This window comes from Castor canadensis, chromosome 15 (genome assembly GCF_047511655.1).
Source record: "Castor canadensis chromosome 15, mCasCan1.hap1v2, whole genome shotgun sequence".
NCBI lineage: Eukaryota > Metazoa > Chordata > Mammalia > Rodentia > Castoridae > Castor > Castor canadensis.
This window is the reverse complement of record NC_133400.1, coordinates 12,211,317-12,223,528: the sequence shown is the minus strand read 5'-3', so window position 1 is coordinate 12,223,528 and position 12,212 is coordinate 12,211,317. Positions and strand designations below refer to the sequence as shown.

The following is a 12,212-nucleotide window of genomic DNA, read 5'->3' as shown; positions in this document are numbered from 1 at the left end:
ACCTAAGAAGTTGGTCAATTTTTCAGGGTGTTCCCTCCAGGGTTTGACAATAAAAAGCATTCCTGTTCCTGCTAAGTCTGACTTTTCCCTGAGAATCTTGCAGGCATTTTCGGAGTCTCTCTTGTCTGTGTAACTGTCAGGTATGAACACCTGGATTTCTCTTGGGATTCTTTGGTTTCAGAAAACAATGACACACTAGGTTAAGGTGTGATTACTCTGGGTTAAGGAAGGGCTACCACGGTCTATAAACCCTTAACACTCTTTTGTTGCTCCAGTCTCACTCTGACAGGCTTCAATATGGATACTTCTCTGTGTAGTAAAAATTGGTACCTTAAGGAGACAAAGGACTCTGCATTTCTCTTAGGTCTTTTCAATGTTCCATCAACAGAAAATGCCCTTTCCCCACAGATTTCATGAGAAGGGACTGAAGGAAGAGAGGCAAAGCAAGACAGACAAATTATTATGTGATGAGCTCCAGGATGCCCCTCTGAACATCCCAGGAAGGTGCTCGTGAAGTATGGCAAAGAGGACAGGGAAAAAGGGGTTGGAGGGAGGAGGCACTGAATGACAACCAATAGCCAGCTCGAGACTGCACCACCAGTGTTACTGCTACAATCGGAGGCAACATCAATGCCAGTAAATGGGTTAAATGTAGAAACAGCCCAAGAATAAGCCACCAACTGCTTCGCAGCAACCCCATCAACAATGCATAATCAGCAGAGTGGGCAGTGAGTCAAAATGAATTCTTATTTAAAGAGCTGCAAAACAGGGACTTGCGGAAAATCAGTCGAAATTCAGCAGTTGGGTTGGCTGGGAGCAGCTTTTTGAGGAAAGGTGGCCAAATTGGTGGTTCCACCTGAAAGTTGTTGGCAGCAATGATTCTTGCTAATCGGGGTCCCTGATTTCAACTGGTTTTTATATGAAAAGGCTGTAAAAACTGTTTTTCTGAACATTCTTTACACTAAACAAAATTTACACAAAGCCTCAAGGCTGCCTTGAGGTCACCTTGGCACTACTGAAACATGAAGGGGATGGGAGAGGAAGACAGAAGAGGGAAGGTGGCCAATAGGAGTGAATAGGAAAGAAAGGAACAGGGGATATCCATAGCAGAAGTTTTATTGTCAATGCAAAATACTGATGGTAAGGAAAAAATTTGTTCCAAGAAATCATAAAGGACAAATACTAGCTTATGTATCATGCCAATGAAGCAGGTGGGCACTTCCCTCTCTGAACCAGACCAAGGCTATAAAAAGAGACTAAATGGCAGAAGCCTCTTATATCTTCCTCTGCTCCCCCCATGCCAAAGGTAGGCTTTAGAAAGCTCCATGAAATTATACAAGTGCTCCAAGTGAAATCAGGAGAGCTAAAGTCGTTTAATCAGGGTTTCTCCCTAGAACCCATATTAAGTCTCATTTGCAAAGTCTTCATGATCCTCAACAATGGACTGAACATGAGACTCATAGGATCACAGTCCTGGCTGCCTGACCCCCCAGAGGGAAAAATTTATTGTTGCTGGTCCTGAAAACCAGCCAGCCTGTCACTTCAGGTTCCTCAAAGCCAGGCAGGTGGCATTTTATTCTTGGGCCTTTGGGTAGAGACAGGATTAGTTAAGGAGAGCATTTGCACAGCGCACAGTACCGGGAAGTCGTTAATTGCTTGTATGGACCAACGTCGCCGGGCAGAGCGAGGAGACATCTGTGCGTGAAAACGTTACACCCAGGAGGAGGGAAGAAAAACACCAAGAAAATTAAAAGGGAAAAATAGAGAATAAATGAAAGCTTCCCCCACATCTGATGGATCAAAAGGTATATGCTTCAAAACGGGGGTTGGAATGACCAGAACACCTGAACCTAAGCACAGCAGTATTTGGATTCCCGTACCTCCCCCAAGCCGCACTCCAGGCCCAGCTTCAATTTCATTGCTCTTTTTTCAGATTCCACATTATAAAGAAGCTGACATCAACACAGCTCTAACAAAGCAACTGTGACCAAGGTTTGAGGGACTTGAACAGGACTGAGATCATGGTGCAAGTGGAGGAACAGGGAATACCCTATTTCCCTCTTTACTTAACGAGTGAGAAGAAGAACTCAGGGAAGAAGTTCTTCAACTGGCTCAATACCCAGTTTTTGTGAGTGTTTGGGTGGGGGGGAGGGCAGGACGGACACAATGAGCGAATTGGGTGTCTTGACATTGGGACTGCAGGACTATTCAGAGCAATTCGGGATGAGGGGAGGAGAGCTCTGGAGAATTGAGGGGAGAGGGAGCCGAGCTGAAGAGGAATGCTCTTGAGGGCCCTCCAGCTAACAGCAAGAGCATCTGAGTGTGGAACTGGGAATACATCATACTGGTTATAGAGATCAGAAGTTATTTTATTAATTTAATCTCCGCAATTATTTACATCAGAGCTCCTTTTATAACATAAACTGAAGCAAATGTTGCAAAAAATTTTTAAATGTCTGTAGAGCAATTTTTATCGTAAGTTGTAGGCCTTCTGATTAATCTAAGAAATGAATATATTTTATCAGCTAATAACAGTTGGTCTATTTGCCAAATTCATTCATGAACTCTGAACAGGTTCACAACCTCCATTGTATTTCCAACCCCACCCCCACCCCGTGCTTTCTTGTGTCATGAATTTTGGGAGGTTTTTAGGTCTGTCTCATGTTTTTAGGAGCAAACCTTGGAATTCCATCTGGAGAACACTGTAAATATAACAATTCAACCTAGGTAGGACAGGTTAAAAACACAAGAGAAAGAAACAATAGTCTCCACATGGCTCTATAAAGATCTGTAATCTCAAAAACACCCTGTAATTCCTTCATTGCTAGGCTTTAATGCTGGCATATTCTACTCCTTCATTCTCCCTTGTTTAAAGCTCTCAGGGGTAGAGATCTACAAAGGGAATAAAAGTATACAGAAGAAAAACTGGGGCACAAAAAATTTAGTAAGCTGGAAACTTTTCCAGACCAAAAGCAATAAAGTGTATCTATCATTTGACAGGTGAAACTAGACTCCTGAGAACTAGAAATTAGGAGTATGAACCTTTGTGAGGAAGACAAGGCAGCCTACGTAAGATACCTTGGCAGCATTCCATTGATTAGTTCCCCTCTGCCCTATTTAAATAGGACAGAAGTAAACAAGCTTCAAGGAGATATGTTTATTTCAAATTCATCACAAAATAACTACTTATTTTTGCTTTTTAAAGCTATTACGCTGAACCACAAGAAACTTTTTTTAAAATCAAAAATGGTCAGATATCAGCAATTCCATGTCAATTAACCTAATTATTATATGCCATCCATTAAATTATGTCTTGCCTCCCCTAAGGCTTCTGAGGGTCTTGCAATGTTCTACTTTTTGACCAACCTGGGTGGTTGTTAATTCACTGAGCCACACACTCATGATCTGTGAACTTTTCTGTACATATGCTACATATCAGTTTACAAGTTTCATGAGATTATGGTAAATGTGCTTATTTTATTTGGCCACTTTAAAATAAAACTTAAAGACCACTTCCTTTGTCAGACTAGGGTATTAGAATAGCCCATTTTCTGTGGCTCAGCAGCACATTAGGAACTACCCCAAACTGAAATATCACACTCCTTCCTCCACACCTGGGCAGACCCTACCTGCTAACAGACAATTAGTCACATGTTTTTATTGCCTCTTTATGATGATGATGATGGTGTTGGTAGTAAAAGGGGCCAGTCATAAACATGAATGCAGGTCTCACCAATGCTTTTGCATTAGGAGAGGTTCTGTCTTAGAACTGGAGTTACTTTGACTTCAGACAGGCTTTACACGGCCACAAAGTCAAAAGTGCTGGTCAATCTATTCTGCCCATCCGAACCCAAGCACAGAGGGACATGACATGAATTGAATGGGCATTCAGAATTGTCTCTGAGTCTCTGACTTAAAGATCTCAACATAGCCCTGATGTTAAAGAGAATTTTCACATTTACCCAACTGAGTTTATTTGGCTTTTATGCCAATAAAATGTCTTGTTCCAACGAATTTATCAAATCATCTAAGAGAAGCTACCTGCTAGTTTATAGAGAAAGCAAAAAGAGCTGATATCTTTGAACGTAAAGGACTTGGGGAGGAAATAGTTTGGAAGGTGTTCTAAGAAGGTCTGTGATAGCTGGGTTGGAGGAAGAGGAATACAGAACTCCATCAGAGATGCAAGAAAAGGGCTATGGAAAGTTGGCCAGGAAGGCAACAAAAAGTCATTCTCCCTATTCAACTGAGTGGCTTTGCCCAAGACTGACCCAGTCCCAAATACCAATTGCTGACCCTCACTTCGGTCACATACAGCCCAAGAGCTGATCAGCTATAGGCTGAGCCAAAGGTAAACACCACACTGCAAGAGAAGTGAAGATACTTCTAACATATAACATTTTTAAATTTAAAATAATTCAGTTCTTAAAAAATGATTTTTAATTATAACTAATCTGTTATTTCTCACTTATGGGCAATATCAATAAAAAATTCTTAAAGACTGAGTTTGTACCCAGGGAGAACTCTTTGCTTAAAACATATCAGCTAAAAGCATACTCTTATGTTGCTGTTACCAAAGCAGTCTGCCAGCTTAATGATAACTTCTTTAGGGACAATGAATTCTTTAATAACCCTGTAACAGGATAAGTTCAGAAATTTTCATATAAACTGATCCACTCAAATAAGTACCTAAGTGTATACTTAGTACAACAGAAAACCTTTTAGAGGTCAATTGTACACTGCTCACGACTACAAACTTCCAAATATGTCAAGATCCCAAGCCTTTAGAAATATCCCTTAATATGTGGACAAATATCAGAATAACAAGGGAGACCTGAAGCTACATTATTCTAATAGGGATTACAAGGACATGGTTAAATGGGGAGTGAAGAATATGGACTATCAGAACTAATCCCTGTTCCCCTCAACACACAATTCAGTCATTAAAACCAACTGGAAGGAACAAAGCAATGGCATTTCTTGAACAAACTAATTAAGAAAGTGAAGTACTATCAAAGGCTTACTAACTGAGCTGCTGTGAATGGCAGGCCGGGGGACAAGGAACAAGAATCCAGGAGCAGGGGAAGAATCAAAGGCAAGGGCTCTGACACTTACCCGCTCCTTGTAGTAGAAGGAGCTGATGGAGACTTGCTCTTTCTCACTGCGAGTGGGACTCCCACTGTATAAACGAAGGTTCCCAGGGGCCTCTGTGCGGATCTTCATTGGAGCAATCAAGCCAGTATGATAAGCAGACAAGGCCGAGAGAGATCTGTAGTTGAGAAGGAGAATTATCCATTCTGACTGTAATCTTTCACACTCTAAGTAGTGCTATTCTTAGTACTTGATGAAGACAAGAGAAAAAGACATGGGAAAAAACAGAAACTCCAAAAAAAGAACCAAATAAAACTTTCAAAACTGAAAAATGCTTTATCTGCAGAAGCACAGCATACTTTCATGATTGTATACACAGAAAATTGAAAGGAATCTACAAAACTACTGGAACTAATTAGTGAATTTAGATACAAGGTCAATCCACTATTTCTATATATATATATATATATATTAGAAACAAAAATTTGAAAAATGAGAAAATTTCATTTTCAATAGCATCAAAACACATCAAATACCTAGGAACAAATTTAATGAAAAAAATGTGAATTGAAAATACAAAATATTTTGGGTATGGCAGCATATACTTGTAGTCCCAACACTCAGCAAGCTATAGGAGGAGGATAGCAAGTTCAAGGCCAGCCTGGACTACATCACAAGTTTGAGAGTTTGAGGCTAGCTTGGGCTATATATCAAGACTTTGTCTCAAAAAAAACAAAAGAAAGAAAATACATAATATTACTGAGAGTAATGAGAGACATTAAAGAATATACACAATGGAGAAATATACCATCCTAACAAATAAGAAGATTCCATATTGTTAAAACATCAGTTTTCTCTGAATTGATGTACAGAGTTGATATAATTCCAATAAAAATGTCAGCAGGCTTTCTCTAGTAAAAAAGGAAGCTGATTTTATAATTTTTCAGAAATGAAAAAGGACCTGGAATAGCAACACAAAAATAAATGGTAACAACACAGTTGGAAGACTTACAGGATCAGATCTGAAGATTTACTAGATGAGGATGCATTATGAGCAGTGTTGGCATAAGGAGAAACACAGATCAAAGGGAAAACTAGAGTCCAGAAACAGACCACAGATATGTCACCACCTGACTTTCATCTAAGTCATCGATACAAATTTAATAAAGGAAGGAAATCTTCACAAATGGTGCTAGAACAAATGTCTATGTCTACTAAATAAAACAAATTTTCACCCTTACCTCACATACAAACAGAAAAAATTAATTTGAGATGGACCACTGACCTTAAACAAGGAATTTAGAACTATAACGTTTTCAAAGAAAATACAGAAGAATATTTTTGTGATCTTGGGGTAGGCAAAGATTTTTTGGATACAATACAAAAATCACTAACCAAATCAAATTAAAAAGTGACAGTTGGGTGCGGTGGTGCATACCTGTTATGGCAGGACTAGGGAGGCTGAGGCAGGAGGATGGAAAGTTTAAGGCCAGTCTGGACTATATAACAAGACCCTGTCTCAAAAAAATTTTTTTAATTGATAAGTTGGATATCATCAAAATTGAAAATCATTAAAGGAGAAACAGTAGCCACAGGTTAGGAGAAAATCAGTACACACATTCAGCAAAAGATGTATGACCCAAAATAGATAAATACCACAAATAAATCTGACATACAGCCCAAAAACAGTACATAACACTTGAGCAGGTAAATCACAAAAGATACTCAAATGGTCAAAGGAACAACAGAACTGTTTGGCATCGACAGTGATCATTATGGAAATGCAAATTTAAAAAACTGCAATGAGATAGTGTTTCACACCCATCACCATGACTAAAGTTGAAGAGACTGGCAATACAAATGAAACAGAATGTGGAGCAACGTGTGCTCTGAAACATCACTGGTGTGAGATCAAAATGGCATAACCACTGTGCACAGACTTTTTGGCAATTTCTCATAAAATTAAATACACATATCCTATGACTCAGTGATTCTACTCCTCTACTCCTTGGTAAAGAAATTAATACACAGATGCATAAAAAGACTTGTACATCTAGGTTTACTCATAATAGCCCCAAACTGGAAACAATCCAAATGTCCATCAACAAGGAGAATGAATAACTGTGTGTTATATTCACAAATGCAATTATTGATCCATGTAGCCATGTGGGATCTAGCTCAATAACATTAAGTTGAGCAAAGTAAGCCAGACACAAAACAGTTCCTGCAAGCATGATTCGATTTCAATGACGTTCAAGAATAGGCAAAACTAACTATGGAAGCTGGGAGTGTGGCTCAAGTGGTAGAGTGTCTGCCTATCAAGTTCAAGGCTGAGTTCAAACCCTTGTACTACTAAAAACCAAAACCAAAAATAAACAGCAACAAAAAACACTAAACTCTGGTAGACAGAAGTCAGGACAGTGGTTTCCTCTGGGTGATAAGAGGCTGGGAAAAGGAACTGGGAACTTTTAGGAATAAGGACAATGGCAATGCTCTGTATCTTGATCTGAGTGTTGGTCACTGAGCGGAACACTTCAGCATGGATACGTCAATTATACATCAATGAAGTACCACTGGCTGAAAAATGTTCCTATTAGAACATTTGGTCCAAAGTCCAGATGCAGATATTCATTGTTTACCCTTGAGAGCAGGTGATTGTTTTCTAGTCCAACCTTCTGAACATGGGATCTAGTGTCATTCAGGGGGTTCTCTCGTTACTTAACCCCCAGTTCTTGTAGGTCAAAGTCTTATCTGCCTGTACTGCAACCTCCCAGTCAAGCAGCAGTGTCTACTCACACACTGCTTTTGGTCCCTTCTTGTTAGCTAAAAGAAATGCTAATGGTATTATAGCCAATATATTCATCAGGTGTTTATAGCAGGAAGGTTTCCAAGTTATCTTGGTTGCTGTTCAGTATCTTCTTGAAGTTTAAAAAAACAGTGGTCAGAACAGGAAATAAACTAAGCACTCCCCAGGTGCAGGGCAATGTTTTCAATGCCTTACAGAACTAACACATTTAACCTTCCTGGCAACTCAAGGTAGCATTTTCATGTTTCTGCTAAAGAAACTAAAGCAGTTTAGATAAGCTACCCACAATCACAGGATGTTAGGATCAAAATTTGGGCCCAGGTGGTTTTTTGTTTCTGTTTTGTTTTGGGGTTTTTTGTTCTTTTCTGTATTTTGAGACAGGTCTCACTATGTAGCCCAGGCTGACCTCAAACTCATGATCCTTCTGCCTCAACCTTTTGAGTACTGAAATTATAGGCATATACCACTATGCCCAGCTCAGTTTGGTTCTTAAGTCCCTATATCTATCTGCCACACTATATTACCCATTCCAAAAAAAAAAAAAAAGCACAGAGGACTGAACATGTCATTTGCAATCCCAGCTACATGGAAGGCATAGGTAGGAGGATTACAGTCTAATCTCACCTGGGCAAAAATAGGAGGCCCTATCTGAAAAAGAACTAAAGCAGAAAGGGCTGAAGATGTGACTCAACTGTAAAGGGCCTGCCTGTGAGGCCATGACTTCAAACTCAGAATTGCCAAAAAAAAAAAGAGAGAGAGAAATAATGAAGATGACAGATACATTTCTGTCATTAATAGTGGCTCTTCCTGGCACATAGAAAATTAGAGGGCTTTCAAATTTAATTTAAAACGTCAGCATTGAGTTTTTCCAACATACTTTTTATGTAACTTTTAAAATTTGTACATATTTTGGTAATATTAGAAATGTCACATTAAGTGTTATAAGATACAGATCTTTTTTGTTAGTCTTTGGGTTGATCTAATATTAAATAAAATAATGCAATTTAAAAAATAATACTTTAGAAACAGAAAAAAGAATTTGCCTTGTTTTTTTCCCAGTACTAGTGACGGAACCCAGGGTCTTGCATGTGCTAAGGACATGCTCTACTACTAAGCCACATCCCATTCTGAATCTGCCTTGTTTGATAACAGCTTTTATCAAGTGAATCCTCCAAGTGGTTTAGCAGTAACTTTGCAGTAAAAATCTCACCTTGTTTGTAATTTAAAGAACCTTGATCTTTCACGAATGAATCTTACAATGGGAATTCACTGAAGAACTAAAACAAATTGTCCAAGGACAGACTTGGTGACCCTTACAGATATCTGCCCCCTTCCGGTCCTATGATGCAGATTCCTTCTGTATCTCCCAGACTCACCTGGGAGTAGGCTCTGTCGGAGACACCGCTCGATGCATTGTCATGGGCCTTGTGAAATATACTAGGTAACCTGACAAAGGAAACAGCACATATACACATCAGTGTCAAAAAGCTGGAGGTGGGGAATCCTAAGGGAGGACTGGGTAATCTTTCTTCTGTCTTAATGTGCCTGAAGGATAAGACACATTTTCATAAATTGCAAAAGTTCCTGACTACAGTAATTTTTTTTTTTTTTTAAACAGGAACAAAAAGTCAGAATCCCCAAGGTCCAGGAGAGATGGGATAAAGTCTTCACAGGTGCTTCACATATCCCTTCTACAGGACCTATCTGTTAAGAATTAGAATTCTCAGTAGACTCAAATCCAGGCTCATCAGAATGAAAAAATTAAGACATATTCTAGTGAACAGTCTTAGGATATGCCCACAGACACCAATTTGGCATCATACCATACACCACGTTTATCAAAAAGAAAAATGTCTTTTTGAGTTCTTAGGAAATTAAAAACAAAAATTGTTTGATAAAGACATTTACATGGAACCTATGACTTTCTTGGCTACACTCTCTTGAAATCTAGAATCAAAGAACAAAGAAGCTAGGTGCCTGTGGCTCACACCTATAATCCTAGCTACTCAGGAGGCAGGATCAGGAGGATTAAGGTTTGAAGCCAGCCAGGGCAAAGAGTTCTCGAGACCCTATCTTGAAAAATTCCATCACAAAAAAGGGCTGGTGGCGTGGTTCAAGGTGTAGGCCCTGAGTTCAAGCTCCAGTACCGCAAAAAAAAAGAACAAAGAGACCAACCTGCTCCACAGAACCTGGCCCCAGAAGTCCTAGGAAAAGGAATATTGGCATCCTGGTATGATCCATAGGCAGTAGTCACCCGTGCAAATGTTGGTAAGGGTGGTGTGACAGAGTTTGGGAGAGCAAATGGGTTGCTAGAAGCACTGTCTTCTTGGTTCTGAAATTAGAGATCAACAAACTAAAACCTATAATATGTCTTGAAGATGAATTACAAAATAGGGGCAATATTACAAAATGGGGACAGAAGAAATGAAACAAGACATCAAAACATGGGCTGTTACAACAAATTCATGCTTCCCACCACAAAAGACTCAAGGCAGGAGACAAGCTGGCGCAGGCAGGGCTCCAAACAGCTTTGGTTGCGTTTCACTTTCTGCAGAGAGGTGTCCTTCAGGATCTAGAAAAAGGCCAAGACACAGTCAGGAGGAGCACCATATTTCTCCTGCTTGGCTTTATTCTGCAAAGTGGTCAGAAGCATGGTGGTACAGGGAGAATGAAACATGGTTAGGCCTAAGGTTTCAAGCACATCACCCTTATTCTATCTTTTATATGGCCTTCTGGAGAAGCAACTACCTCAGCCCAGGCAGGTTTTGAAAGGGATGGTGCTAGTAATACAACCACTACTTTTTCTTCCTGGTGAATTCTACCCTTCCTTCTTCTCCCAGTGCACCCCCTTCATGAAAAATCTCAATACCTTGGAAATAATACCTACTGGCTGGACTGATATGAACCAGGGAATGATTTTCTTTTCTTTTTTGACTTCTTTTGTCTATAAATCCTAACATTTTAAGGCATACACTATAGATATGAACTGACATTCACCTGAAGACAGTGTATAGATTGGACCTATGTTGTCACTACTTGCATGAGGCTATGAAGAACATGAAACATGCCTAGTCCAAACTAAGAGATGCTGTAAGTGTAAAATTAACAGGGAATGTCAAAGACTGACCTTCTGTACCAAAAAAAGTGTAAACTATCTCAATTTGTATTGATTATACATTGATATAATATTTAGGATATACTGGATTAAATTAAAAATATTACCAAAATTATCTGCTTCATTAAATTTAAAATATTTTTAGAATGGCTACTGGAAAATTTGAAATTATACATGTCTTCCACTGTATTTCTATTGGTCTGTGCTGAATTGGACCTTTAAAAACACTTCCTAATCCTAACATCTTATGCCAATTTATAAAACCTATCTTTTTTTATATGTACCCCAACTAAGCAATGAAACATTCAGCACTTAAAATGTCAAATATCACAAAATCTGAATAGTTAACCTTTCATAGATTCTTACGAGTTATGTGTAACTTGAAATTTTTCTAGTTACACATAACACCACGACAACATGGAATAATTCCAAAATGGGTAGAAGATCAGCAACACCCAGGTCAGCTCAGGCTTGTCCGGACATTTTAGTTCCCTCACCCATGACATAGCTCAAAATGAAAAGGGTGTGTCGTCACCCAGTTCACAGGGCTTTTTTGTGGAAGTTCATGATTAGCTCTCACAAACCTGCAGGGTGGAGGACCAGCCAGGCTGCCAGGCTGTGCCACCTTCACCCAGACAGTTGTCCACACACCATTCCCGCAAGTAGGCCAGATAGCCTATCTCTAGGATAGCACAGCTCCTCTTACGGACTTTTTGTTTTTTTGTAGTACAGAAGATTGAACTCAGGGCCTCACACTTTCTAAGCAAGTGCTCTACCACTTGAGCCATGCCCAAAGAAGTTAAGAGTCACTGTTCTACACAAAATGAATGGTCTAATAGTTGTTGTCACTAATACTGCACTGTGTGGGGATCAGGTGACTTCCAAATCTTATCTAACCAAGTTCTCACTCAACTTCACAACTCAGTGTAGACAATGATACACATGGATAGAGCTCCTGTCTTACAAAAACAAGGAGAATTTGAGAGCTAGGGTCCCCACCTTCAGCAGCTTAGCTTTCATGGTCGATGTGATGGTTGTGGGATTAATAAACTGGAAGGAGGGGGCGGCGTTGTTGGGGTACTGCGCCGGGAACTTCACCAGCATCTTGACACGGTGGTTGCTACAATGCACAGACACTGTACAGCTCCTATCTGCTGCGTCCATCTGCAAGACACAAATTCACAGCTGCTCTGGAAACAAATT

The 12,212-nt window shown here is 39.6% G+C and overlaps 1 protein-coding gene across 5 annotated transcripts in view; it reads right to left on the bottom strand.

Moving 5' to 3' along the window:
* Positions 1-12,212, bottom strand: part of Wdr59 (WD repeat domain 59) — a 104,509-nt gene that overhangs the window by 29,067 nt on the left and 63,230 nt on the right. For 3 of the 5 annotated variants that reach the window (XM_074055652.1, XM_074055653.1, XM_074055656.1), the window contains 6 exons: positions 12,009-12,173; positions 10,371-10,466; positions 10,070-10,226; positions 9,271-9,340; positions 5,113-5,266; positions 1,639-1,695 (listed from right to left, as the gene is read on the bottom strand). In XM_074055652.1, coding sequence (XP_073911753.1) covers positions 1,639-1,695; positions 5,113-5,266; positions 9,271-9,340; positions 10,070-10,226; positions 10,371-10,466; positions 12,009-12,173 — 699 coding nt within the window. The remainder of the gene's footprint in view (positions 1-1,638; positions 1,696-5,112; positions 5,267-9,270; positions 9,341-10,069; positions 10,227-10,370; positions 10,467-12,008; positions 12,174-12,212) is intronic. The other 2 variants (XM_074055654.1, XM_074055655.1) reach the window with 1 other exon arrangement.